Here is a 27289-nt window from a genome sequence, read left to right as displayed (position 1 = left end):
TAATATTCATTTCTATGCGCACTGCGATGCGGCTACCCGCAGACCGCTCCGGTCGCTCGGAGGGCTGCGGCCCGAGTGACGGCCAGCCGGACGGTTGCTATACGCACTGTGCGGTTCAGTCTGCGGCTGCCCGCCATTGAGTGAGTACGTGGTACGCACGTGGTACGTCTGGTAAAATGGAATTCGATACCGAAAAATTTATCATCGAAATCCAGAGTCGGCCAGCAATTTGGAACACCAAATAACCAGAGTATTCTGATAGAATATTAAAACAAAGAGCATGGGAAGAGTTAGTGCATATTTATCACGGTACGGAATTGACAAAGGAGGAAAAACAAAAACTAGGTAATTATCAAAATAGGTATTTTATTTAAATGTAATTATCCTGCCATTCTACTCTCCCTTCATGCATAAAATATTCTGCAAATGATTCTCGATATCCGAAAGCAGTTCTATTGTTTCTTCGCACGTTATCTCGAGTAATAGTTTCAGTTAGTGGATTACTTAATGAGTCTCTAAAAGAATATCCGTCTCTGTCTCTTACAAAGTTGTGTAAAATGCAAGCAGACTTAATAATATCACTAACTAAATCGATGTGAACATTAATTGGTCTGTGAAAAATGCGCCACTTATTCGCAAGTATGCCAAAAGTACATTCAATGTAACGTCTAGCCACACAAAGTCTATAATTGAATGTTCTTTTTGTAATATTTAAATTATTTCTCGGATAAGGGCGCATCATGCACGTACTTAAAGCAAATGCCTCGTCTCCTACAAAAACGAAGGGGAAACAAGTTGCATTGTTTCCTGAAATAGGTGCTGGTTCAGGAATGTTCAAGCGGTTCTCTTGAATTTTTTTATAAAAGTTTGAGTTTTGAAATATTGCTGAGTCACCGAATCTTCCATATGCTCCAACATCAATCATCACAAATTTGTAGTTGCTGTCACAAATTGCTAGCAATACCAAAGAAAAATATCCTTTATAATTGAAGCACATTGATCCACTATTGTTAGGTGCTATAATTCTAATATGTTTTCCGTCACAAGCACCTATACAGTTCGGAAAATGTGCTCTAGTAGAGAAACCATTTGCAATTTGAAGCCACATATCTTTGGTTGGTTGTGGTAGGCATATATTTTTTAAGCAAAACCATATAGCTGCACATACTTCTCGAACTATTTCGGCGATAGTACTAATTCCAATCTTAAACATATAATGCAATTCTGCGAATGAACAGCCTGACGCCAAATATCTGAAACAATGTTTTTTTTTTTTTTAGGTTTGAGTATTCAAAAAAAATGGAGAAATATTCGCGACTGTTTTGTGAAGGCCCATAAAGCGAAAGAGACTAAGAGCGGATCAGCGGCAAAAAAAAAGACTTCATATGTTTTCTACGATAGTTTGTTATTTTTAAAAGATACTGTAACTGTCAATAGCACAACGGGGAATGTAACTACAGAAAATGAAGATGGTAACACAGCTATGCAAAATGAAGAAACACTTCCATCAAATACTTCATGGGCACCAAAGAGAAACAAGAAAAATAATAGTGATGATCTTATCGGTAGAGAGTTAGTCGGGGCCTTAAATAGAAATTTAGAAAGAAAGAGTGTTGAAGATGACGCGGATCGCCTCTTTTTCTTGTCTCTAGTAAAGGAATTTAAAAAAATTCCAGAACATATGCAATTGCAAAGTAAATTAGATATTTTAAAGGTAATTAAAGATGCGCAGATTTTCAATTATTCGAACATTGATTATCCAAGGCCTAATTCTTACCGGGGTTATCAAATGTCACATTATTCTGGTAATAGTCCCTATTCTCACCGTACAAACTTCTCGGAGGTTGGACGAGGTAATACCCATCATGGATATCAAACGGCACAGTTTTCAGGAAGTAATGTTTACACGCAGCCTGTGCAGTCTTCGGAGTTTGGACGAGACACGTCTCAAGAAATTGTGAGGAATCCGACGAATGCACAATCGCCAATTTCCGAAAAATCTCAGGAGAGTGATTATAGGAATCCGACGAATGCTCAATCGCCAATTTCCGAAAATTCTCAGGAGAGTGATTATCTGGAACTTTTTAATTCCATCACTGACGATGATGCTTGAAATGTGTACCTACATTATTTTAATAAAAATTGAATTATAAATATTTATTTTACTTACCGTAGCACTATTATTAACTTTACATCCGGTTTAATACTATTGCGAAATTGTGTCAATAATTCTTCAAACGTTTTTATGCTCATTCTAGTAAATCCGAAAAACTTATCTTCATATTTTTTTACTTCTTCGAAAAATATTGCAAAATGGTTGCTCTCATCTCGTGTTTGCAAATAAGGATGCACCCAGTACTTCTTTTTTTGTTTTTTCTTCTTTACGTAACGTGTGTAAATTTACTACATTTACACACATTACGTGCAACTTTTTCCACGTCCATCTTTGAAATGGATCGACATGATCGCAAATCGCAACGGTTCTTCAACCGCACGTTGCGGTTGCGAATGCGGCTGCCCGTGATCCGGCTGGCCGCATTCGCAACCGCATCCTGCGGTCAGCCGCGCGGCTAGCCGTAATGCGGCTACCCGCATAGTGCGTATGAACCCTTAGTGCGTGGGTAGTTTTATTTTTTGTTTTATCGCTTGCACAACTACCGAGAAGTCATGTTTAAAATGCATGAGTAACTAAGTTAGCGATCAAAGTTCAAATGACTGATGATAATGTGTTGCTATACTGATTAAAAACGTCAATGTTTAAACCATTTTTTGGAATTTAACCATTGATGTTCCACATTCGTACACGTAGAGATTGGCAATGTAAAAACCGTCAATGCAACTGGAAATAATCTTCCACATCAGGGAGAAGGCTGAAAGAGATGATCAACGGTTCATCGTTCATAACGCTTACTGCTTAGCAAGGAGTTTCCAAAATCTACTATGAAACCATGAGAATATGTCCTCATTTACAAAAAATTCGTACACAATAAAAACAGTAGATACTATGTACTTGTCTCTACGTACGTCCACAAACGAAGTAAATATTCCTAAAAACTACCATTCTGATCAATATTATGCCTAAACCCGCTTCCTTTAATCTTATGATGCCATTAACTAATACACCATTAACATTCTGAACTAGAATAAAGATATAATCATTCGGTCTAAGCGTTTTTCATTCATACGTTTTTTATGCATTAACTTCGTCATGAGCTGCCATGATGTTATTTGCCTTATGTCATCTTACTTAACGATAATTGCTATGACAATAGAACAAATTTAGAGTTACCGACTAATTGTATTGTAATTATAATATGGAGATATGTTTACAAGTGAGAAAAAAGGGTTAATACTCGAAGAATGAAATTTTATTTTGACAAATATTTTGTAATAAGATTTTACTCTAGACAGATTCCATTTAGAGGTTTCAGTCAATAGTATTGTAGTAGACGCCTTTAACAGAATCATAAACTAGCTTAGATGTGATAGTTGTATAATTTAAATAGTTGGATCCCTTTGTAATTTATTCTAGTTTCTTGTTTCGTAGTCAATAGTTTCGGTCAATGTTAAGGTAAAGGGCTTATTTGCAGAGTTTTTATTAAGACTGCATTGTTTTATTTTAAGACTGCGTTGTTTTACTTAATATTGAAGCAGTATTTTACCCTAAAATACACAAACACGGACTATATATCCATTATACCAACAGCAAAGACCACCGTAACGTGAGACTAGTTTGATTAGAAAATGACAGGAAGACGAAGCATTTTCAAGTAGCATCCAGCCACTTTATAACGCGCTGCATAGCAATTTTCCTATAAGGGTGTTTGTTGGCAAGGGAAAAATAACAGGCTCCTGTATTTTAGCAGCAAGTATCCAGAAATTTTCTCATGGTAGTGGTATAAAATTTCAAAGTTCTTGTGTTGAGCTTTCAGAAATGACGCGACTTTTCATCTTTGGAAGCAATCTTTGTCTTTGTCTGTCATGTAATTTATATTATTATAAAAATAATTATTTTAAAACTAATAATAAAGAAAAAATCCTTAATTACAACGGTTATTAAGATTAGTTCTATTAAAACTTCCTGAACTAATTTATAATAATATTCAAAAAAACCTTGTTTTGAGGCCTTGAAATGGATGTAACCTTATAAGAGTTTCGGTAAGGCCTTGGTTCGTAACGTTATAGTCATAAAATGCAGGGTCAGCTATACATATAATGATGAGAGCATCTGTGTGTATATGTATAAGTATGCTTCACAATGTACATCCATTGTACCTATCTGTATGACTTATAATGTAATTATTTACTTGCATAAGACTGAATCGCTGGGTAAATATTTAATTTAGTTTCCGCCTGCACATATAAGTACCTAAGTAGTATGTTCGCTTTAAAATTAAGGATGATTTTAAAATTTTCATTCAGTACAATTGATGTGCTACAATTAAATACTTATGACTTACTAGCTTTTGCCCGCGACTTCTTTCGCGTGGAATAGTAACTTCCGGTAGATTTTTGGTTTGACCAATAGGTGGCGCTATATGTCCGGAATAAATTTTATTTTTATATTTTTTTTGTAATAAAAACTATCCTATGTCCTTTCTCAAGTTTCAAACTATATCTGTACCAAATTTCACACAAATCGATTCAGTAGTTTAGGCGTGAAGAAAAGACAGACAGACAGACAGACAGACAGAAAGACAGACAGACAGAGTTACTTTCTCATTTATAATATTAGTTAGGATTTGAACAAATTGTGTATATCTACTAACAATGCGCTTCCACAGCGCAGTAATTATGTAACTTTTGTGGCTACTTGTTATTGTGTGTTGATAAATTAGGCACTCATCACATCTATACGGCTAAAAACATAATTTTTCGAATGTTTTCTAGTAATTTGAAGAAAAAAACAATCTACTAAGTAACAGTTATTGCTACAAAAGAGAAAAATCATCGGGTTTATTAAATCTTCACTGTCATTGCCGTTTTAAATATAATCTAACGATTCGATTTTCAAAAACTACAAGCTTTGGCCTCGGATTCTCGACGTGGCCTTAAACTCTACGGTATTCAAGGCCAGCATGACGTCACCGATTTTAATTTATCAACGCTGCGTTGACGTTTTAGGCTTCTGTCTCTATCAGTGCGTTAAAAACCTTGGCCTTACAATGTTGAGCCCAGTCCACTGCGGATATGAAAAAGTTGTAAAATGTTAAATAGCTCGTGTATTGACTGTTAAAATTTATAGCATAAGACGTAGTAGGTGATTTATTTTGTTTTATTACTCCTATTGCTTGCTCTTATAGGCAATTAAATTACGCACCGAAAATTAAGCGTAAATACAATTGGTTATTTGTTGCAGTTTATGCAATGTACCTAGGTATCAATGTTGTTATTCCATGATACTTTTAGAGTTTTGAATACAATGCTTTTCAGTATAATCGAAAATGACGTTACGTATGTGAATATTTGATGGTTTCAAAGATAATAAGAACTTAGTACATTTTTGGACCTACTTCCGGGATCACATGAAATATGATTGATTCTGTACATTCTGAATATTTTGTCCTGAAAGTGCATTATGACGCATTCATAGAATTATCTGCTCAATTTCACACACGGAAATCGAGAATTTTCCCCATTTTGTATGTGTGTAAACTGCTGCATGTATGTATGTGTGCGTGAGAGAACCGCGTGCAACTACGACCGAGGTCGCCCACATTCGATCTGTGCAAATTTTCGTTCGGCGGGATCACTGGCCGCTCTCAGGGTCGCACCGCCGTATCTCTCAATTTTTGTTTGTTAATTATAAAAATAATGCGTTATATAACTAGCTAGTCACATCTCTTTCCCACTTATGCCACTTTGCATAACCCCCTCTCAGCGCCACCGGCGTTGCGCCGCACACATCAAGCCGCCTAGAAAAATACATCCACAAAATTCGGCGGTGCGTTTCTGTGTGTGGGTGAATGACGTTAGCCTACAATGCGATTACAGGCCCGTACTGGAGCTGTTTATTTTATAAATACTACGCATCTAATATCGGTTCTTGATTATATGCCTTAAAAAAATATATCGACATTGTGCTTGAGTTACTTTACTGCTTTGATCGATGTGATGTAAAACCAGAGTAAAACCAGCCTTTGTATAGCCAGCATTGATTTCTCGCCAACAAAATCAAGAATAGATGGAAAGATACGTGCCAAGTTTCAAAGACGTTTGCCTTTAGAACCGGAATTTTGGATAATTTCTTAAAACGGGTATAAATTTAAATGTTGATGATGTTAATTGACTTTGTACTATCATGTACATTTGAAATGAGATTTGATGTGCTAGTTATATAAACTGTACTTGCTTATTGCATTATTCAATTTACTGTAGATGTTAAAATATGTAGTTGTTAGGTTACTATCGAGTAGGTACCTAACACCATGAGTATCTTAAGCGTATGGTAAAGTTACTCAAGTGTACTGGGAAGTCGTAGCAAAGAGATTTGCGGAGGGAAAATGGTAGCAATAGGAAGTTTTTAGAATTTGAAAAGGACTTGCAGAGTCTGATATAGGTAGTAGGGTTTTTTTCTTACAACATGAATTAGCAATAATAAGTACATAGTAGTTAGCACTTGTGACTTCAACGAAGCAACAGAAACGAATACATTTGTGAAAGGTATCTTTATGGCATCCTCGTTCTCTTAATTCTTTGAACAAGGAAAACAATCGATAAATAAACAAAATTGCAAGACATTTCAAATTCGGCACTGCACTTACACGTGCCGCGGTTTTTGTCCGGGATGCGATGTTTGGCAGTCATTGTATGCAGCGAGTATTTGCGCACCGGAGCCTTGGGCCCCTCCCCGCGCCCCCACACGCCTGATACATGCACGCAACGCATAGATAACGTTAGCTTTGTTCGGGTTATTTGAAACGTGAATATTATTTTGAATGAAGATACGTTTGGGGACTGGATCGAACTTGTTTTCTCATGTTTATTGGAGTAAATATAGTGACTTTCGCATATATATTATCTCGTTTTTAGTTTTCGCTTTCATTAGATAGATATTATCATTACAATTTTAATATTCTATTTTGTTAGAAGAATTTAATTGCGTCGATATAAAAACAATTCCGACTTTCGAAATTCATCAACATGATAAATAATAAATTAATTGGGTCTTAAAATATATTTTATTCCTGTAGCCAAAGTTTTCGACAAATCTATAATATAACTTAATATCACCTTTCTAATTAAATAGCTAGTTATTTGAGTTACTTTCAGGAAGCTTCTTGATATTCCGCTGCTTTTGCATTACCTACGCTTCTAGAACGCCTAGAAAGTGTCCATGCACCTCACATGCGTACATTAACATGCGTGAAACGCTACACCTAACCGGCTTTGAATTTGAAAGTAGCTAGGTATTGTTCTTTTTCAGCGAGTCATTGGGCATAAAGTTTTAGGCCACAGCTCGTTAGCACTTATGCAGCGATTATTTGGGTACGCACAAAATGGGGCAAATGCGTACCCATTTGCGAGACTAGCTTTTGAGGATTGCCTTTCGCGCTCTATGGACCAATCATGTATGCATAACATGGATTTAAATACGCAATTGTAACCAATTATTTGTAAAGGTTAACTATTATAGTTATTAGGTATTATATTTAGTGTACGAGTTACAGGAAGTTATTTTTACTACCTATGTCTATGAGGTAGAATCAGACAACGCTTTCCGAGCATTAACTATCACAACTCTCTTTTTAGTTTGCCAATCAGGTAATTCTAGGTTTGATAATGTGGAAGTGCTAACCTGAAGGGTAAATATTTTTACTGAAATCAGTGTAAGAATTATTTACGAAATAGTTTATTCTCGCAACACACTTTTGTTTGGTAGCTATTATAGTTCGGCCATTCAGAGAATGCGTTCCTGACACGTCGCGATTGAACTGACGACGTAACTTTGCAATGGCGTTGCAGTTACGATAAAAATATTTTTGCTGGTTGTTTACCGTTTTAACAATTGAGGAGCATTAAAACAACATTATTATATCAATAATCAATGAATGTTATTACGTCGTCAGTTCAATCGCGACGTGTCAGGAACGCATTCTCTGAATGGCCGAACTATAAGAAGTTATATATGCAAATCGATTTAAGAAATGGTTGAAAAAAAATATTAAGCCATAAATCCTAGCGTTGTTTGTTTCAATGTTTAAATTGCATAACCTACATAAACTATAAACTATAAACTTCATCAAAACTACTTATAAGAGCATCGAAAGTAAATTGTATATGAAATCTATTAATGAAGATATTTCTATAAAAATATTGCTCTCTTTTTAGTTCAAAATCCTTACGTCCCAAAGTTTCGAATGCTGCTTGCATAAAATAAACAAACACTGACGTTGGTGGCCTCTCAAAGTCTTCAAGTTCATCAGTTAGTGTGCATATGGATACGGTTGCAGTGTCAGTTAACATTAAGACAACAGTGTGGTCTCGTAGTTAGGTCAATATAAATTTTCATGCCTAATTCATCTCTTCGCAGTACGCAGCTGATACCTGAACCTAATAAACTTAGTGAATGTGCATCTACCGATTTTTAAAATTTACTTGGTTCTGTTTAAAACACGACATTTATTTAAAACAAGTTCTATTTTCAGTTATTATGAACACACCGTTTTTCAACATCGTCGTTATCCTTTTGCCCTTAGGTATCAAAATTTTATATGTTGGTGCAGCATGTGTTTTTCTTCGATACCCTTCTATGTGCCGTCATTTCCACACACACCGATCTTATAAGATTTGTTATCAAAATAAATAGAACTTGCAAACCGTTTTGTAGCAAATAAGCGCATGGTATTCAGTTTTACGTCTGCTATTTAATTAAAAGTTGCCGTTTCCTTCACAACATGTTAGTTTAAAGTTCCAACCACCTTTGCCTCTAGAGTTCCGAAAACCTTTTCTACTAAAGTCTATTCTTAGCAGATTTCTATTCTCAACCCTGACACACCACTCTACAAACAAAACAAAGCATCCTATTACTAGGAAACTTAACAAAGCTATAAACCAGTTGTATGACGTCACCCATATTCCCTAACCTTCGGCCGTGTCATAGGGTTCAAGGTACTGGAGAATAGTGCATCGGAATCGGAATAAATGCTTCGCTGATCGCCTAGTGCTTTTTTGCTAGGTTTTTTGTGGCTATATCTTCCGAATTAAATGGTTACGTTGTGAGCATGATGCAGACTTCGCTGGCTTAGATTTTGTTTGAGGAAATTCGTGGATTCGTTCGTTGGTAGGTATTTATTATGTAGCATTTTTTAATATATCTTTAAAATCTTATGGTAGGCAGGTTTTATCGATGATATCAAAATCTCGAAATTAAAATACTGAGACGCATACGAGATATTTTTTTAATATTATACCGGTCTAGCTTCCGCCAGCGGTTTCATTCGGTTCCAGTGGGAACCACCTACTTCATAAATCCAGCTCACAATTAGCCTTTTTCAGTAAATGGATAGCCCATTACCTTTCAAAATTAAAATATTGTTTCTTTAATCTTAGTTAACAGTTCCTGAGATAAGGGTGTGCAAGCAAACAAATACAAACTCTTCAACTGTAATAATATTTAATAATATCTCATGATGATATCGGTTTAATGGTTTAATACTGTAATGTAATACACCTATATTTAAAGTCAGATGTTACAGCGCCTCAAATTATTTTTGTTTTTTTTTTTCCTTTCCGTCATTGCGATGGACGTCTAGAAATTATATGACATTAAAAAAAAAATGCTTATTTAATACAAACGCTATATTTAGTACTACTGATAGTAAATACTACTGTAGTAGCAAATAATTTCAATTCTGAGAAACGCCGACTGAATAAAAGTTCTAATCAAGATTTCTGTGACATATTTGATAGATTAGATTATAATAATGTCTGTGTACATTAATTGCGTAACGTGTCTAGATTAATTTCTGCGTTCTGCTTATTCGGTGTTATCCGACTGGGATACCCTTGAGATGTCTTTAGTTACCCATCAATGTGATTTGATCTATAAATCATCATACGTCCAGTCCTTACGTAGGTATAGCAGCGAAACATGGGCTCATACATACCATCCAAGTTGAATCCATCCGCAAATATGTTTTCAAAGCCTTCAGCAACATGCCAACTACTTAATAAAATTTGAATTATTTCGATAGATGGTAATTTAAATAAATGTTTCTATTTTTCATTTACACAAGCTTTCCTTGCAACACGCAGTGGGTCAAACACCCATGTGTGTAACCTCATTCAGATTTCATTACGTTTATACCAATTGAGTAAAGATTTTCTCTACAACGTATGCTCTAACGTGGTCGACTGGAAAATCCGCTAGTGTGAAAGCTATGTTAAGGTCTTCAAATTGAGCTTGTAAGTCCGAACTACTAAATTGCGTCATTATAATCTTGCAGTTTCCAAACAAATCTATAAGAATGAATATCACCAATTGTTAACTAAAACTATATATAATTATTCCAAGTAGTGTTCAAAATGGGATCGATAAACATACATATTATATTTAAAACTAGGAATTGAATAATGATCTTTGCATCACTCAAGATTTGACCCACATACTACAAATACAGCAGCTGTGCACTATTTAGACCGCGGATGTCTTTAGAATGCATTTTTCGTTGAGAAATTTTTGTATTTTTAACTTGAAAAGAGTAGGTCACCCTGTTATTGCATTAGTGTTACTGAACTGAATTTGAAAATTATCTGATTTCAAGGCGCAAATATGATACTTATTTAACATTATACAAATGGTCGATTTTCTTAATTCTGAAAAGTGTTTTGTATAAGAAACTAACTTCTAGTCCGCAACAGTACAAACAACGGAAATTTTCCCTTGAAAACTGACAGCTGTCAGCTGGGCAAAATATTCGATACCCTATATATATACTTTACCTCTGCTTTACACATGATGTTGTAAATTATGAAAACAAAAAATGACTCCTGTGGCTAAACCTTTGAATGGATTTATGGTTATTCTTTTTACAATTCGCCATGGAATATCATAAAGTAGGTATATGTGATAGGATTTAATGCGATTAGGTATGAGACACCCGATATACTATTAATGCCGTATGCCTTCTATAAGAAAGATATCGTACAGACTTCTACTTAATTCATACTTGATCACATTTTCACTCATTGTAAGTCCATGCAACATTCAAGTGCTTTTACTGCTTTTCGAGTCGCTAGATGTCATATTAAAAACAAAATGTCAAATGACTGGTGTCTGACTTGCAAAAAGAGCTCATATGAATTCCCCTGAGTGGATATGAGCAGAAAATGTATATCATTATTTATGTACACTGCTAGCTTTACAAGTAGGTACATATTAGAAAAAAAGCCAACAGTTTCCAGCCAGTCAAGTTTTGTTCAAATTCGTCCTTACGAATATGTGTAAAGATTTATTTATAACAACTGCAACTTCATTATTTACAATTTGAAACTGTGAATTGCACCCGGATGAACTTAATCTCGTGCTATAAAAATTGGTTATTAAATTTTATACGCCTACAGTGGTCAATTTCAAAAAGTATGCGTGATGACAAAAATAACGAGAGAGAGTGAGGGAGAGACATTTAAAAATGAATCTCAGTCCACACTTTTTAACCTCATATATTGGTGAAACACAAAATCATTGCTATGAAATAGCAAAATAACTATTTTTAGTTTTGTAAAAAAAATATTGATATAAAAAAGTATATTTTGTCTAATTAGTAATTAAACGGATCTATATATCTGTATGAACATGTACTTACCTATATTTTGTTGAGCGAAACAAAACGCAATTTACTTATAATTTGCATTAGAATACAGTGTAAAGCCGCTAGATTTCACACAGTGTTGCTGTCAAAACAAATATAGAAAAAAGTAACGTATCGAAACGTAGACGCATCGTTCGACCCAGTTATCGGAGCCGATTCTATTTCGGAAAAGAGCACAGTTGCTGCATTATTTTTTTGGCCAGCCATGGTGACCTCATTTCATTCGGTGACCGGGAGTAGGTCCTTTGTCTACTAGTGTTGCCCAAATGCAAGAACAAGACGAGACTTAGCCAGTCTTGGTCTTGGTCTTGCGCCAATACACCTGGTCTTGGTCTTGGTCTTGGTCTTGCGCTCCCAGTCTTGGTCTTGGTCTTGGTCTTGCAGCAAGAGTCTTGCAAGTCTTGCAATTACCTATTATTCTATTACTATTTATTAAAGTTTACTTTAAATCTTAGAAAAACGTATTAGAATTGGAACATTGTGAGCTTGAATTAACATAGCCATATAAAGATCAAGCAGATTAATAAATAACTGAAGATTTGATAAGAAATTCGAAAAATCAACTGACCTATATGTCGTTTTCCATGGAAGTAACTGTTTCTTAATAAACATTTATGATTTATAAGCTTACATTTGCTAAAACATGTAAAAAATGTAAGAAATATAATGACTAAATGTACAATAATAGTACCTAAGTAATTAGTTTAAAACCATATAAGTAATCAATATTATAATATATACTTACTAGAATGAATTAATATGACATCTACTACCTATCCTTACCATTTTATCCTAATCATAATACTACTTGCGTGATCAGTATAATGTATTCATTTTCATTCTAAGCACTCTGAAACTTATTTATTCTTTGGAACACCTGTAGGTACTCTACTAGGAAATTATTTTGCATGAGTATACCTACGCCCTATGGCGGCAATCAAATAGTGTCAAATGTTATGATTTCGGCGTGGCGGCAACGATTGTTGTAGATTTCAAAAGAAGCCGCCGGCGCGTGTATCATAACCATGTACTTCCGAAAAGCGGCAAATTTCTTTGAGAAGTAAGTACAAAACCTTTGATGCCGCATTATCAAAGTGCCGATGGTTAAAACATAACTATGCATGCACTCAGTTTGATTATAGATATTTTTTTATTCGCTATGTTTATGGTATTAGTCGTAATGCGCATAGGTCCAGTTTTTCATATTCTTTGATACAGTTTTTTGCGTCTCATAGAATTCCTAAGCGTACCTACCTATACACCGAACTGTTACACCTAACTACTCAGTGAAATAGCGCTAAGTCCTAGCTGCAAGACGCAAGAGTCTTGCAGGCTATGTCTTGTTCTTGCTCAAGTCTTGCACGGTCAGTCTTGGTCTTGGTCTTGCTAAAAATACGCGGTCTTGTTCTTGGTCTTGGTCTTGCAAAAACGCAAGAACAAGACCAAGACTGCAAGACCAAGACTGAATTTGGGCAACACTATTGTCTACGCGGAATAAAAATCAAGGTGTGGATTTGGCATGAACATTGACTGTTTACTTCTGGATTAGTCCCAGGTTTTCTTTAAACCTAATTTTGTCACGCAAGGCTGCTGGAACCAAATTTTTGTAAGTATGAATAATTCTTTTTTTGGTTTAAAAAAGCAGAAACCTCTCGAAATTATCATCTAGACCGAGGTAGGTAAGTATCTATAAATATTCTGCTTTTCTGTATTCCTAAATTAACGGAATATATTGTAAGTTAAAACTTTTTTGAATCGTACGCACATTTAAATAATATCTTTACGCACATTTAAATAGAATCTTTTCCGGCAAACTCCAAGGATTCATTTAAGTCAAGGGTAATGTGTTAGTTTGTTATGCACTTCGATAGAAATACACGTGTCTTGTTTTTATAGCGAATTGATCATATATATGTCTCTTTGTCAAGCATTATTTATAATTTTGTTGTTTCTTTACATCGGATGAAACTTGTATTATTTCCGTGAGAGGACTGAGAGGCAAGGGACGAGTTCATAGCTAATAGCTTAGTAACATAAGCACGGATCGGAGGATGACCTCCTCCGTGTTTCAAATGGCACGTTAAATTGGTGGGCTCTTTGGCATTATGGTGCTATCAATTGATATAATCCAGAAACCCTGACCACCAGACTTATCAAGGGTCGCTCAATGTAAAAACAACACTGGCACGTTCAAGCCGACCCTAAAATTGTAGGAAAAAGGCTAGGCAGATTTTGTGTTAGTGCTGACAATCCAGTACAAGGTACCTTCGCTTCAGCTGGCATGTCCTAGTACTGATCGTTTCCGCCTGGATGTTACTCTGGCACAATGACGAATAGGTTTCAATATTTTATACGGAACGACCACTTGTAAATAAAACCCAATTACTGGACAGCTGTTTTAATATGTACCTATGGCGTAATTACTTTGTAAGCAGCACATATGGGAATAAAATGAATCCTTGTGTCTTTACATGGAAACCTTATGTGTATTTGATTGAATTTATAAATAATAAAATAGACATATCATAACATGCAATTTCAATATTGTAATTAACTTAATCCTATCCTAAATGTTTTTATTTTTGCACGCCCAAGTTAAGGTAGAATTTAGAAGGATCTCCAATTGTATTGTACCTACTTACATTCCGTTGCAAATAAACTATTATTCTATTCTATCAATAAGCATTGTAGTCTGGATTCATCTCTAGCTGATGTACTTATAGTCCATTCGAGTAGGCACGTAGTTAAAAGGTAGGTCATCAATATTTTTACACAAATACATATTTAAAAAATAAATACTGGTTAAAGTAATGACAATAGACTAACTGTTCTCACTTTAGACAGTTTTTTAGCAACATTTTATTTTTATAACTAAAAAGTAAAAAGTTTTATATCAAGACTGTTTAAGTTTAGTTAAGGTGCCTATTTAAATGGAGTATAGAAGGGGCTGAATATTTATATTTTGCATGACGATTAGCATTGACCTCCACTTACAACCGAAGAAAACAAATTCATCATTGTGTATCCGACTATTAAACCCAAATTACACATCAAAATTCAAAATATACAGGGATAGTAAACTGATCTTACTGTACAATCTTTTGTAGACATTACCTAAACCAAATACCTCACAGATTTTTAGTTAGGGCAATGTGCTACATAGCATGTGCGCAACTAAACAATGACTCAGAACTTATAGACATTTTCGTCTGAAACGTTGAGGAGGTGATGTTTCACTTCACTATTTTAGTGTTCGTAAAGGTACCGACCGCTATGCAATAGTTCAGTAAGTTTGTATTAAGATTGAATTTGGTTTTATTATGCATTTTCAAAAATAAAGGGGCCACAAGAATTAAGTCGTGTGATGTTGACGATGATTCTGCTTGTGCTTTTAAAAAAACATTTAAATCTTAGGGCATTTTCTTGCATAGAAAAAAAAACGCTTTTTTTGGGATATGACTGATTTCTTTGCTTATCGATACTAGGTGTATCTGAAGATGTTATTAATTATGAACCCAGATTGACTAGTATGTAGAACAAGAAAATTAAGGTAAGATAAGCAAACTAAAGGTAAAGTAAACATTCGTAGAAACTATATCTAGAATATTACTCATGTTGCTTGGATTAATTCGCTACACAAATGATGTGTTTACTCTAAACAACTGGTTCGCAAACTGATTTGCTGATATTTTGAAAGCATTATGATAATATTTCATGAAATTTGAAAGAGGACTTTCGCCGACATTGATTTACCGGTTTATGGTTATTTTGTAGAGGTGTTCTGAATGTTTTGGAATGGGGGAAATTGTTCTGTTAAGTCAACGTTTTATAGTTTGATTAGAACCACCTACGTGTTCGACTCTTATCTGAAGTTAAATTGTTGCTGTTCTCTTTTTCCTCAGCTTTTACCATTATTGCTCTTACCACTACTTTTTACTGTTACTTGTCATAAAGGAAATTATAAAAAAAGAGCTCAACAAAAAATATCTGTATTAAAGTACTATGAAGTTTTCTAATAACCCAGGAAATAAGAGAAAACGTTAGTAAAAAACGAAATAATATATATTTTTTTAATAATCGACGAAACAAATAAAATTGTTTGAGCTAGTTTAAAAATGTTTCAGTTTAAATATATGATCGGAGAGACCATTAGTGGGGGCATTGTGTCCTCGCCTGAAGCAGGTGGATAATTGATTGGGCAAACATTCACGGGAATTTATAAAACCGTTACGCAATGCATTTTTTAGGGTCGGCTCGGGTAGTCAGCGCTTTTCAGAAATTACACGGGGGGTGGGTGGTGCGAACGGTGTGCGGGATATGACGTTCGATTTAAAGGGTAGGCTGGTGGGGTGGGTTGCTCCCCGTTGGCTGCAGGGGCGGCTGTTGACGGGCGCGCGGCGCATGCGTGCTGGGCTTTCGGTGCCCGCCGCCGCCCGATTTCCGTGCCGTTGACAGTTCGCCGGGACTTACTTCCTCGATACCGCGCGTCCGCGGCGTCGCTGCATCCAGGCCGTCCGAGGCCAAACAGACCAGCTATCTATCTACCTCCACGTCGATGGCACTTTGAACACGTTGATCACACGTGAGTACAATTGCCGACTGCATTTGTGACGTCGTAGTGTTCTACGGTTTTGAAATTAGGTTACTCGGCACGTTTGTGCAGTTAGTATCGAAAGTTTTAATTTCATTGTTTTTCCTTGTTGATTCCTTTTTCAAAATCGTAGAGCAGGAATCGGACGTGTTGTTGAATTTGACGGCTCAGATGTTTTGGTGTTTGGATTTATACGTGTTTTGCTTTGATGTCGTCATTGTTATCTGCATTCAATCAAAGAAATTACGGTTTCGTTATTTGGATAGTCATTTACCTATAAGTGTTCATGTGGGATGATGCACTAAATATAATTTTATAACCAGGTAAGTCAATTTCTACCATACATGTTGCAACGGATCAGCGTTTTGCCTAAATTAGGCGCCAAAAAGGAAAAATAATTGCGGATATTCACTTTCATTATCTTGTGTACGCTGTTTTTATTGGTTTACAGTTTGCATGCAATTTCTGTTCTTTTTATTCAAAATGACTCTTGATCAATGGCAGTGTGGGTCCAATTATTTATAGAGGTAAATGTTTAAATAAAACCATAAAAGCAACTATGTAAACGGATTCAACCTTTGCTTACCTATATGTATTTACCCCCTAAATAGACGATAAACTACTCAGTAGCGCCCTCTATCGCGCATATCGGTGCATTAAACATAATAGTAACTTTTTTATCTTCTTAACATTTTTGCTTAAAGATAAACTGCTTTGAATATGTATATGATATTGATTTTAAGAAAGTCATGGTTTTTAGCCTCAGTTTAAACCATTTCTAAAACTCACGGCACTTGGATAACAATATCAATTTGAATAATCCTCTACCAATTACTTCAACGCAAATTAAAATCAAAGCCACGAATATTATGGGAAATACTGTTTGGTTATACCACAAAACAACGTTGGAATGTGTACGTTCATAGACTTTATATAGTTTTTGTTTTCCCTGTAACTTCAGTTTGTTCAAATAGGACGCATTTAATAGTGTGTTATTTTTAGAAATATTGACATCACATGCCTTAAATAATTTTTATATTGCACAAAATATCAAGCTGAGCAGATTAGTGAGCGATTCATTATTTTTTTACGAATAAAGATTAAAAATTAGAGCAATGATTTTAGGCTCAGTTTTCAAAATTGCCTATATAACAAGCAAGATGCAGAAGTTTGACATTGAACGCCGTATGTTCGTTTACGCATGCGCCAATATTTACCCAGATGTATAGAGGTAGATACCGGTAAAATACGAGCCTAGTTAATCTGAAACGCACTCCCAATGAGCATTATTTAACTTGGAAATTAAATTTAGTGTTTGAAAGTTAAAAAAAGAGACTTTGACCGAGTTTGGGATGAAGAGTCAATTTTAGTTTTGCTTGAGATGAATTTTAAATTCTGCCAGTTTGGTAGAATTGAATGTTTTTTTCATACATTTTACCTTCGGAAAAAAATTCGCGTGCATAAATGCAAACTCGTTTTGCTTTATGATATGTAACTCTATAATGCGTTTTTGTGCGTTCAAAATGCGTTAATGTCACTTGGTGACATTGGTATCTAATTTTATACGAGAGGCTCGCTAAGTCGCTAAAGGCTTCTTTTTGTGACCTATTCATAAAATTGTTACAGGAAAACAATCTTAAATTAAATATGACAAAACTAATTAATGTTATTATTAAAACTTAAAATGATTAAAGACTTGGAATATATTTTGAATCTTAGGTTGGCTACAAATAACAGTATTTTAATTTTCCGTTTCGGTGCAAAATATTATTTGTTTACCTAATAATCACTCTAAATATTGTAGGCATGTTGGTAGGAAGCTACTTTAATCCGGGTGATCTAAAAATGTAGGTTTTTATTAGCCCAGTAGAATTTGCATTTGTGCACCCTCAGTTTGCTCGAAACTCTCATAAGATCTCATGTACGCGTCAAGAATGCGTCATTCAAGGTTGAAGGTCACAGAAATCGTAATTTTTACATCAAATATCAATTATATGTATATCTTGATTCCTATGCTTCATATTTAGTGAATCTTAAGAGGAAACTTGTAGTTTTTGAGAGACTGGAAAACTCAAAAGTTTACACGGGCGTTCGTGAATACTGCATACGTATTCCTGAAACTCACACTAGGATTCCCTGTGTCGTAAGTTCCAGGCTCATTCATTATTGACGTTTTGATTTTGGCTAATTGATATTTATTACCTAAGTAATATTTTTTTTTTACATTTAGCGTAATATAAAATGTTATAAATATTATCTTAGTTATTTATTACACGAAGGCACACAAAGACTCAGAACGTATAATGTACAAAAGGTCCAAAGAGTACGATCACCTGTCAATTAGTCTCGTCAGCCAATCAGTGGCGGTTAGGGGTGGGGGGTTTTTGGAAGTAGAAGCGGGGTAGGCATGATTCCGCTGATTACATTTACAGCAGGTCAAACTAGAAGATCGAGGTGCTGAATCGATTTCCTTTCACTCAAATCAGACAATAAAATAATTTTCAAATAGCATACGCTTGATAATAGAAAAATAAATATTAAAAAACCACGACTTAATCGAGAACTTTCTCTATCTTTTGGAGTCCGTTAAAAAATAAATATTACATACTCAAATATAAGTTAACATGACGACACATGAAACCTGATAAAATACAAATGTCAAAATTGCGCTAGTGGCTACTCAGTGTTGGGGGATGTAATGCAGGAGTTATAGTTAGGTACAAGAATTAGATTTTCGTACGCGAGATCATTATTATGTATCGAATTTAATGTGATATTTTGAATTATAAACAATTCGTCGGAAGCAATTAATACACAACAAACCCTTTCATAATAAGAAAGGATACCTTCAATTTGTAGTTTCAGTGCCACTAAAAATTGACTCGATTTTTAAGATTTAATTACAAATGATTTTAGATTTTTGCGTACCTTTGGGAAAAAAAAATGATCATTTTTTTATTTCCAGTCAAAATGTGAATCTACGTTTTCTGTTGAATAAAATGATGTATCTTTTTTCACATAGTCACCAGAGACATCAAAGATCATAAGGTCTACATTTTTACGTATGTATAAGGTACGAAACTCTAAAAAAACCCTTAATCAAACAACTAACAATTAGTTATTGGAATTTAAAAGATAATAGTTACATAGGAAATTATTATACTATACTTCGGCCGTTCAGAGAATGCGTTCCTGACACCTATCAGTTAGTCACGACTAGTGATGGGCACAACATAACACTGAGTTCGTTACCGTTCCTTCAAAATGAACCGCCGCATTATTTTAAGATTATTTTCGTTTTAAATTGGCGGAATCATTTGTTTTATATTTTAGTTATTTAAGTGGAAACCAAAAAAAGGTAATATTCATATAATAAAATTGTTTTATTTATTCTTTGTTACAAGTACATTGAATTGAATGTGCGAACAGAATATTAATCAGACTCCGATTTGCTTGAGGAGGTGGTGTCTTCATCATCATCTTCGCCTACATGTATAATTATATTATTATCAATAACAGAATCAATCCTGATATCTCGGTCTAACAAAAGCCGGGTAATCAAATAAAAACAGATCGAAAACACTTGAAAAACGTGGTCTATGCGCACGAAACGACAACGGACGACTGTTTTAGCGTCACAAAATGGCGGCCCATAACGCCATTTGGGGTTACCATTTTTAATCTAAGTATAAAAATGCGGTTTGGTCATAGTTTTATTTTTATATTTCATAAACGTTATAATTAAGTCTTATAGTCCATTATTTTCCAATTCTTAAAAAGAAAATCAAAACGTATTATTTTATATTATAACTGTATAAGAACAGATTACGATACTTGCCTGTTATTTTTAGCACAGCACTACAAAATATAAACCGCTGACATAACCTTGTAATAGCGCAGTATAGATTTAGAAAAATATTGTTTACCAAGTTATTTGACACTCAGTTTGGCACAAAATTATAACATTCATTGATTATTGATATAATAATGTTGTTTTAATGCTCCTCAATTGTTAAAACGGTAAACAACCAGCAAAAATATTTTTATCGTAACTGCAACGCCATTGCAAAGTTACGTCGTCAGTTCAATCGCGACGTGTCAGGAACGCATTCTCTGAATGGCCGAACTATAATTGCAAACATTTTTGATCGATAAGGGTCGGGGGTGGCTTTGGGATAGGGGGTAGGCACGTGTAAGCAATAACTAGGCAAAGCGTAGGTACCGAAAAAAAAAAACATGGACGGCCCAAATTTGAGCTCGTGTATTATTCTGCTCTTGTAATAAGTAATTATAATATTCATGGTTATGTTTTTTTGAGATTGAAAGTAATTATTTACTGGAATATTTTTTCTTATGTCCCATTTCACAAGATGATTACGTTTAAAGTTTAGGAACATAATAAAATCTTCATGAACGTCAAAGGAGCATTTTGTAAAGAAAAAAATATGAGTACGTAGTTTATATCTGATATTCTGTTAAATAATATATCTTCTAATTTTTGTATTTTCTGTAGCATTAGTCGAAATGATAAAGTGTATACGATGCAGCCATGTAATCAATGTGCGTACCTCACGCTGATAAGATAGCCATGCAAGAATGTCGTAAGCTTCGCGGTAATACAGGCTGTATAAAACATACGAAGTTATACCACAGACAAATCTAATACATCACTATCTTAATTGAAAGAAACAGAAAATGATCATATATTTTAAGCATTGACCACTTCTGAAACATTTAATCAATATCTTTATTTGCTACTTTGTTTAATTCAAGAAGTGATTTGCTTCCAAAATGACTCGTGATAATAGCCACATTACGAAGTAAAAGTTTGGACTGACCATGTATTTTATATGAAGTAAGAAAATATATGACGTCCGTAGTCTGTACTTAGGTACCTACTAGTAGCAAAGTTTCTTAAATATGAAATTTCTTGGTCTTTAATTTTCTATTAGTAGGAAACGTAGGAACGTGACGTCATAGTCTTGGATGCACTTTTTTCCAGCGATGACGTGTTTTAGGAAATGTTTTTATAGATCGGTCGCGGTAGAGTTTTTGCTTTATTCAGGCACTGGAACATTGTGTTGTGCGCATTGTTACTTAGTTGGAACTTTTCTATGTGTATTTTTTTTTTTAATTTTATATTTAAAGGTAGTAAGTATCTAATAGATAGGTACTGTTAATTGCTTGTAAATATTAAATCAGGTTTACTATTTATTTCTTTAAGAACACATTGAAAAGGTATCTCGTGAAACCAAATCGATTTCATGTTTAATATTTTATATTTGTTTATGTAAATGCTGTATGTAATAAAGAGTAACCGTAGGTATACAAAAATAAAATAAAGCCATGCTTATCCTAATTCATAGTGTGATATACCAAAATATAGTGCGTGTTACGCACATCCCGTATCCTAATACTACACGATATCACAACTCACGTGTCCTTGTCAAACGACGCTGTGATAACGATACTAGTCGGCGCCCAATTTGTTTTTATTCTCTATGGCATTGCACATCATTAGATTAACATAACAATAGTTTTATTGAAATTACTTAGTCCTTTTTGCTTAGCCAAGCAAAAAGGACTAAGTTATTCCTTTTCATTGCAAGCGAGTGAGGCTTATCTTCAGTCTACTGTTCAAATTCGAGCACTTATTTTGCACTTTATTTCGGTGAAATTAAAACACTCAGGAAACGGTTACTTTCAAGTTTATTGTTTAGGTTTCAAGATAAACCAATTTACTGTATTTTTTTAGTTTTTATAAGTATTTACTAGCTTTCGCCCGCGTAGAGTTCGGTTATATCGCGTTTCCAAGAGAATTCTTCAAAAGTCCGGGATAAAAACTATCATATGTTCTTTTTCACAACGGTTCAAAGGTTCTATCTCTGTACCAAATTTTGTTAAAATCAGCTCAGTGGTTAAGACGTGAAAGCGTAATAGACAGACAGTCAGAGTTACTTTCGCACCAAGTCTTGTCAGATGCAAAAAAACCCTCAAGTATTATTATGTGTACATTATAATATAAGTTATTTAAACCAAATGTTTGCACTTATTTTTGATGCACGTAATTAAAAAAAAGTACATAGGTTATGTCCCTCTACAAGACATCTGTCGAAGGGTTTCGGGGACAAGTAGTATAAAAATGCAGTGATTAGTTGCACAATGTTCCGATTATTTCCATTAGGTTTTTCTTATCTAATAATGCATGTGCATTATATGTTAAACAAAGTTAGTGAACATTTCTTGTACGCATTTATGGTTCGTGCATGTCAATTGTAAAGAACAATTAATAAACAAAAATATTTTGTTTCACATGTCCGAACCACAGGCTGTTTAATAATGAAAAGGTAAGAATTTAATTAAGTGATAGAATATTGATGAAAAAATGAATGTAATGCAAAATGCATGATCCGATGGTCTGGACATGTGGCATTAATGTTATAGTGTGACCGTAGTTTATATAACGTAGACTAGAAATATGTAGATACTTTTCAATAACTGAAGTGCCTCCCTCAGTTATTAAATTTTGTGTCCAACCAATCCACCATCAGATAAATCAAAACGCCGAGTTAAGACCTTTCGATTGATCCTTGAGATGACCATAAGATTGATGTGCAAACAGAATATTTGCTGTTGCTATAATCCAGTAGTGGTTCTGAGATATTTCTTTTCGAATAGACTTTGTATTCGTATGCCTTGAATAGTACGGCTTGTTGCATTTGATTACGAGTGGATGGACGCGGATATTTTTGGATAGTGGTTGTTTTTTTATCTGTACTGCCGTAGGCTTCATCGAGGTAAAAAAACTGTGGCTGTCTGGAATATATATGCGTAGAATTAGTAAATTATTCGTGGTCTGGCATGTGTTTCCCGGGTTTAATGTCATCGTCATAGTCAGAAAACAGAAAGTCTACAACCAGGGTATCGGGTTGCTCAGGTAACAGGGTTGAGGAAGTTAGTTAGGCAAGTCTGCAGTCGCAAGCTCACCTCAACATAGAATAGGCTAGGCTTATATCTATACCCGCCTACCAGAGTTTATAACGCACGAATGATAAACACATGACTGTATCCTTGGCTCTTGGTAGCAGTGGCGCTTGCTGTCTTATCCGATTTCTACCGTTTGGCTTGTCCCAACAATTGAACCTAATAAGCGATGAACTGTTGTTCCAACGACCACTCTACATAAAACAGATTTTGATAAGGGCCTAAGTAAATGACTTTGGAAAGTGTTTTTAATGTGGAAACCGGCTATCATCGTACGGGCATGTGATGCGGAGGTAAGAGGACACAACAAAATGTGAGGAAGGTGACGAGCATGGATGGATATAGTGGAAAGAGATGACCAAAGAAACCATGGATGGATTGTGTGGAAGTCGACATGGCTAGAATGTTACATTTGCACAATGCTGTTAAACCAACACGTATATATGTAGATAAAATATGTATTTTATTACTAACTGTTGACTGTTGAAATTTTACATTTACGTACATTATTTTAAAAACTTAATAAATTAAAGACCAATCTAGGCTCTTTAAATCGGCGACACAAGTTTGTCAATATTGAAAAAGGTTCGACATGCATAATAATTACAGATTCTTTGAACATATATTAAGACAATATATATAATAAAATCACTACACGTTCGCTTTTGTGTACGTAATGTCAACAGCCTGAAAAGCATAATACATCGCCTAGATGTGCTCAAACTGGTCAATCTACGCGCCGCCTATTCTCACTCCACGCAGTGCGAGTGTGTGCGGTATGTGATCAAGAAAAATCTACGAATGCGGCAGTGAGGCGTCGCGTTTGCAGAATCGGCTGCATCACGAGGGCCCCGAGGGGCGCCGCTCTAGCCGTCTTTTTTCATTTTGCGTGCGTCTTTTTTTGGCAGCGCGCGTTAACCTTGGATTTTTTCATAGCGAAGCGCTGCACGTACGCGCGCAAGTTTCGGATAGTCGTAGAGCGTCCCCCACTCAGCGCGTCCGAATTTTCTGCATTCGGCCGGCGTGAAGAGTTTTCGGCGGTCGCATTCGCGAGCGAGGCTCCCCACGGCTAGGAGCGAAGCGCGCACCGACACATACGGGCTGCGAACGGAGCGGCGCGAGCGCAAACGCGCCATGCAATATGCGGAAGTAAGCGCGACTACGACCGAACGGTGCTAAACTAAACGAGTGTAACTCAAGTGTAGTGAACGCACATTCAGTGAAACAAACTATGGTATTTGTGCATAGCTCGATAGAGATCTAATGGTTTTCTAATTACGATACAAGGACTGTGGAATTTGCGACATGGAATCGAGGAAAGTATTGGCTTTATTTAGTATGTATGGTCTAGGATAACTACCTCCCGGCTCTTTTTAAGCAGGGGTTTGGGTGTGACCGGATCAGGAAGTAGCAATGGTGATTGCGATAATATGCTGTTTACGTAGCTCAATTTGGGAGTCAACTGGCAGTTTTTAAAATAGGTATCACAATACGGAGTCATTGATAAATACGCGTTGACACCCCGCGGCATATGATAAATGTTAAGCGCGCGAGGACGTACAGCAGTTTGCACCTTAAGTTGCTCGTGCATGAGAACGATTTTGCGCAGTTTCCAATCGTCACTGAATTTTGCATACACGTGCTGCCGTCTCGGGGCTATTGAACTTGATAATGAGACAACCGTATCTCCCACTTTTTGTTCGACGTTATTGCATCACTAATTCTTTCTGCGATTTCTGCTAACCGGTTCCCTTACATTTATCCGTAACTGAAGGTGGGTTATCTGAAATGATTCATGTGGTGCGTTAGGCCGCACATCATCCCAACTATCCGACTCGTTTCGGGGCTCTATCATGATTTTTAACGAGCCCGTCAAAATCCAGTTTTACTACATAAGTATAGGATTAATAATTAATGAGTGCGTATAAATCGCGCTCAAAAGTTGGCCCGGAACCGCTGTGAGGCGAAAACTGGTCGCGCAACGCATTAACATTTGCATAGAAACTGTCAATGTGGCCTCGTGCGGCCGCCGTCCATGTACAAGCTATTAGCACCTAGACACCGGCCGCGGTCAACGTCAACTGATCGCCTTGTGTTTGCGCTTCTGCACATGTCTGTTCTTCTCGCCTATGCCATACCTTAAGTCAAACAACAAACCCTCTCAAAAATAAACCCTATGCCTTCAGGTATACAGCTTTGTTTTCCTATTCTTTACTATAGCAGTGTCGAATGATAAAAGCTGATGAGGGCCTCTCTACCTCGTTGCTGAACTACGTTGCATTGATGTTCTAAACACAAATTCTGGTTATCTTAGACTTTCATCTTCGTTAATGTTGCTACTATACCAACGTTTGCAGATCCAATTCCCATGTAAACATAACTTTTTGTCCAGTTTTGTTCCGTTGTTCCTAGTTTGGAAGTGACACAGTTTGACAGTTTATATTATCGAAGGTTGACCTTACATAAGTTTTGAGGAGTTATTTCTATCATCGCCATTGATTAAAAAATATTTTAATTGGATTTTTATTTATTTTTCATTAGAAACTTGATTCAAACTTACAACTCGGAAACAATTTTTCATTTAGTACCTACCACCAAAAATAGATGCTTTCGTACAAAAATGTGAAAACATCTAAGTACCAGTGTTTTGTAAGGACCGACTATTTTATATCTGACCTAACTACTCTACCATGTACCTGTCTAGGCATTGCAATAATAACCCTTGATTAGAATACCTAGTTTTCAGCCTTTCTTGAGACTACCGGTAACTACCGTCTAACTTACTTTATGTGTCTTGTCGTCTCTCGTCATCGTCAGGTGGTTTTCATTTGTTGATCCAATTGTTATCACTAAATACTTTATTTCCACGTCACATCTGTTCAATACTCAGTAATTTTTTGGACCTCTAATCTGGTTTATCTTAATTCTTTCATCGCAATTCATCGTAGTTTCAGCTCAGAGTCCATATATAAGGATTGTTTATGTTAGATTAATAATAACGATTAAATCGTTGTGAAGGATCACTTGTTGTTTTTATAGCTTAGGTACATTAGGAATTCCAAAACAACATTTTACATTTAAAATACTATTGACTGTTGACAAGCAATGAAAAACACGATAAAGCCGCCATCTCAGTTATTCAGACTTTTTCTGTGCCTATGTAAATATTAGACACAATTGGCCTTACTACAAAAAATTTAACCACTGTTTTACACTTGTCTAAAAAAAATGTGGCTCCAAAATGAACCATATGTCAACGTCATAATTTGACATTTTTTTAGACAAGTCTTAAACTGACGTTAAAAAGTTTTTGTGGTAAGACGGTAGGCGTTTCGTGTAGTTAAGTGAACAGCGTATTATGACACTCACAGTTAACATAACTTAATCTAATAAGCGTAATACAATTTTGAAATCGGTTCAGTAGATTCAAAGATTACTTCCTAGATCCTCACAATCTTAACCCGGTGCTTATATTACTAAAGATTGAGCTGGGTTTATTTTATTTTCTATAGTCTATTGACTTCTGACACTTGCGCGAATATTAGAAATTTAAGTAAAACTACTGGTTTACGCCATTACAGGTCAAAATCTAATCGTGATTAAATGACATCGATATTTCTTTAAGGTGCATGCATGCCACTCCTTGCAATGTTAGTTAAACTCACTTCTATTATATTAGGTGTAAGTATAAATATCACTTCTAAGAACTACTTAACATACTTTTATTCTGAACGTCTTAAGAGTGAAGTTAGCAACATAATATGCCCAAATATGTGCCCGTGAAGGTCGCACAAATTTTATATTTGTCGCGGCACGACTAGGCACAACCAATAGGAAGAGTTTGCTCATACTAACGCACTGAGAACACAGCTCGTGGTTCGATCATTGATATTCATTGCTC

General features: G+C 35.4%; 2 protein-coding genes across 4 annotated transcripts in view; both read left to right on the top strand.

Annotated features, from left to right (window-relative positions):
• Positions 1-247: 247 nt before the first annotated feature.
• Positions 248-2154, top strand: LOC124646176. The gene is made up of 2 exons (XM_047186260.1): positions 248-345; positions 1281-2154. Exon 2 carries the CDS (start codon positions 1484-1486, stop codon positions 2111-2113), a length of 630 nt encoding a protein of 209 aa, XP_047042216.1. The 5' UTR covers positions 248-345; positions 1281-1483; the 3' UTR covers positions 2114-2154.
• Positions 2155-16321: 14167 nt separating this feature from the next.
• Positions 16322-27289, top strand: part of LOC124646173 (zinc finger protein chinmo) — a 52731-nt gene continuing 41763 nt past the window's right edge. Inside the window, exon 1 of one of the 3 annotated variants that reach the window (XM_047186258.1) lies at positions 16322-16395. Coding sequence is in view for 2 of the 3 variants with exons in the window: in XM_047186257.1 (XP_047042213.1) it covers positions 24694-24704 (11 nt within the window). In the remaining variant the exon portion in view is untranslated. Of the gene's footprint in view, positions 16396-24353; positions 24705-27289 lie in introns of those variants that run through there. The other 2 variants (XM_047186257.1, XM_047186256.1) reach the window with 2 other exon arrangements.

The sequence above is a fragment of the Helicoverpa zea genome, chromosome 3, assembly GCF_022581195.2.
Source record: "Helicoverpa zea isolate HzStark_Cry1AcR chromosome 3, ilHelZeax1.1, whole genome shotgun sequence".
NCBI classification, from domain to species: domain Eukaryota; kingdom Metazoa; phylum Arthropoda; class Insecta; order Lepidoptera; family Noctuidae; genus Helicoverpa; species Helicoverpa zea.
Note: the sequence above shows the minus strand (reverse complement) of the source record. Positions and strands in the feature narration are given on the sequence as shown.

Bases quoted from the DNA above. Each gene is read 5' to 3' on its own strand.
- LOC124646176 (XM_047186260.1), top strand. From the start codon at position 1,484: ATGCAAAATGAAGAAACACTTCCATCAAATACTTCATGGGCACCAAAG.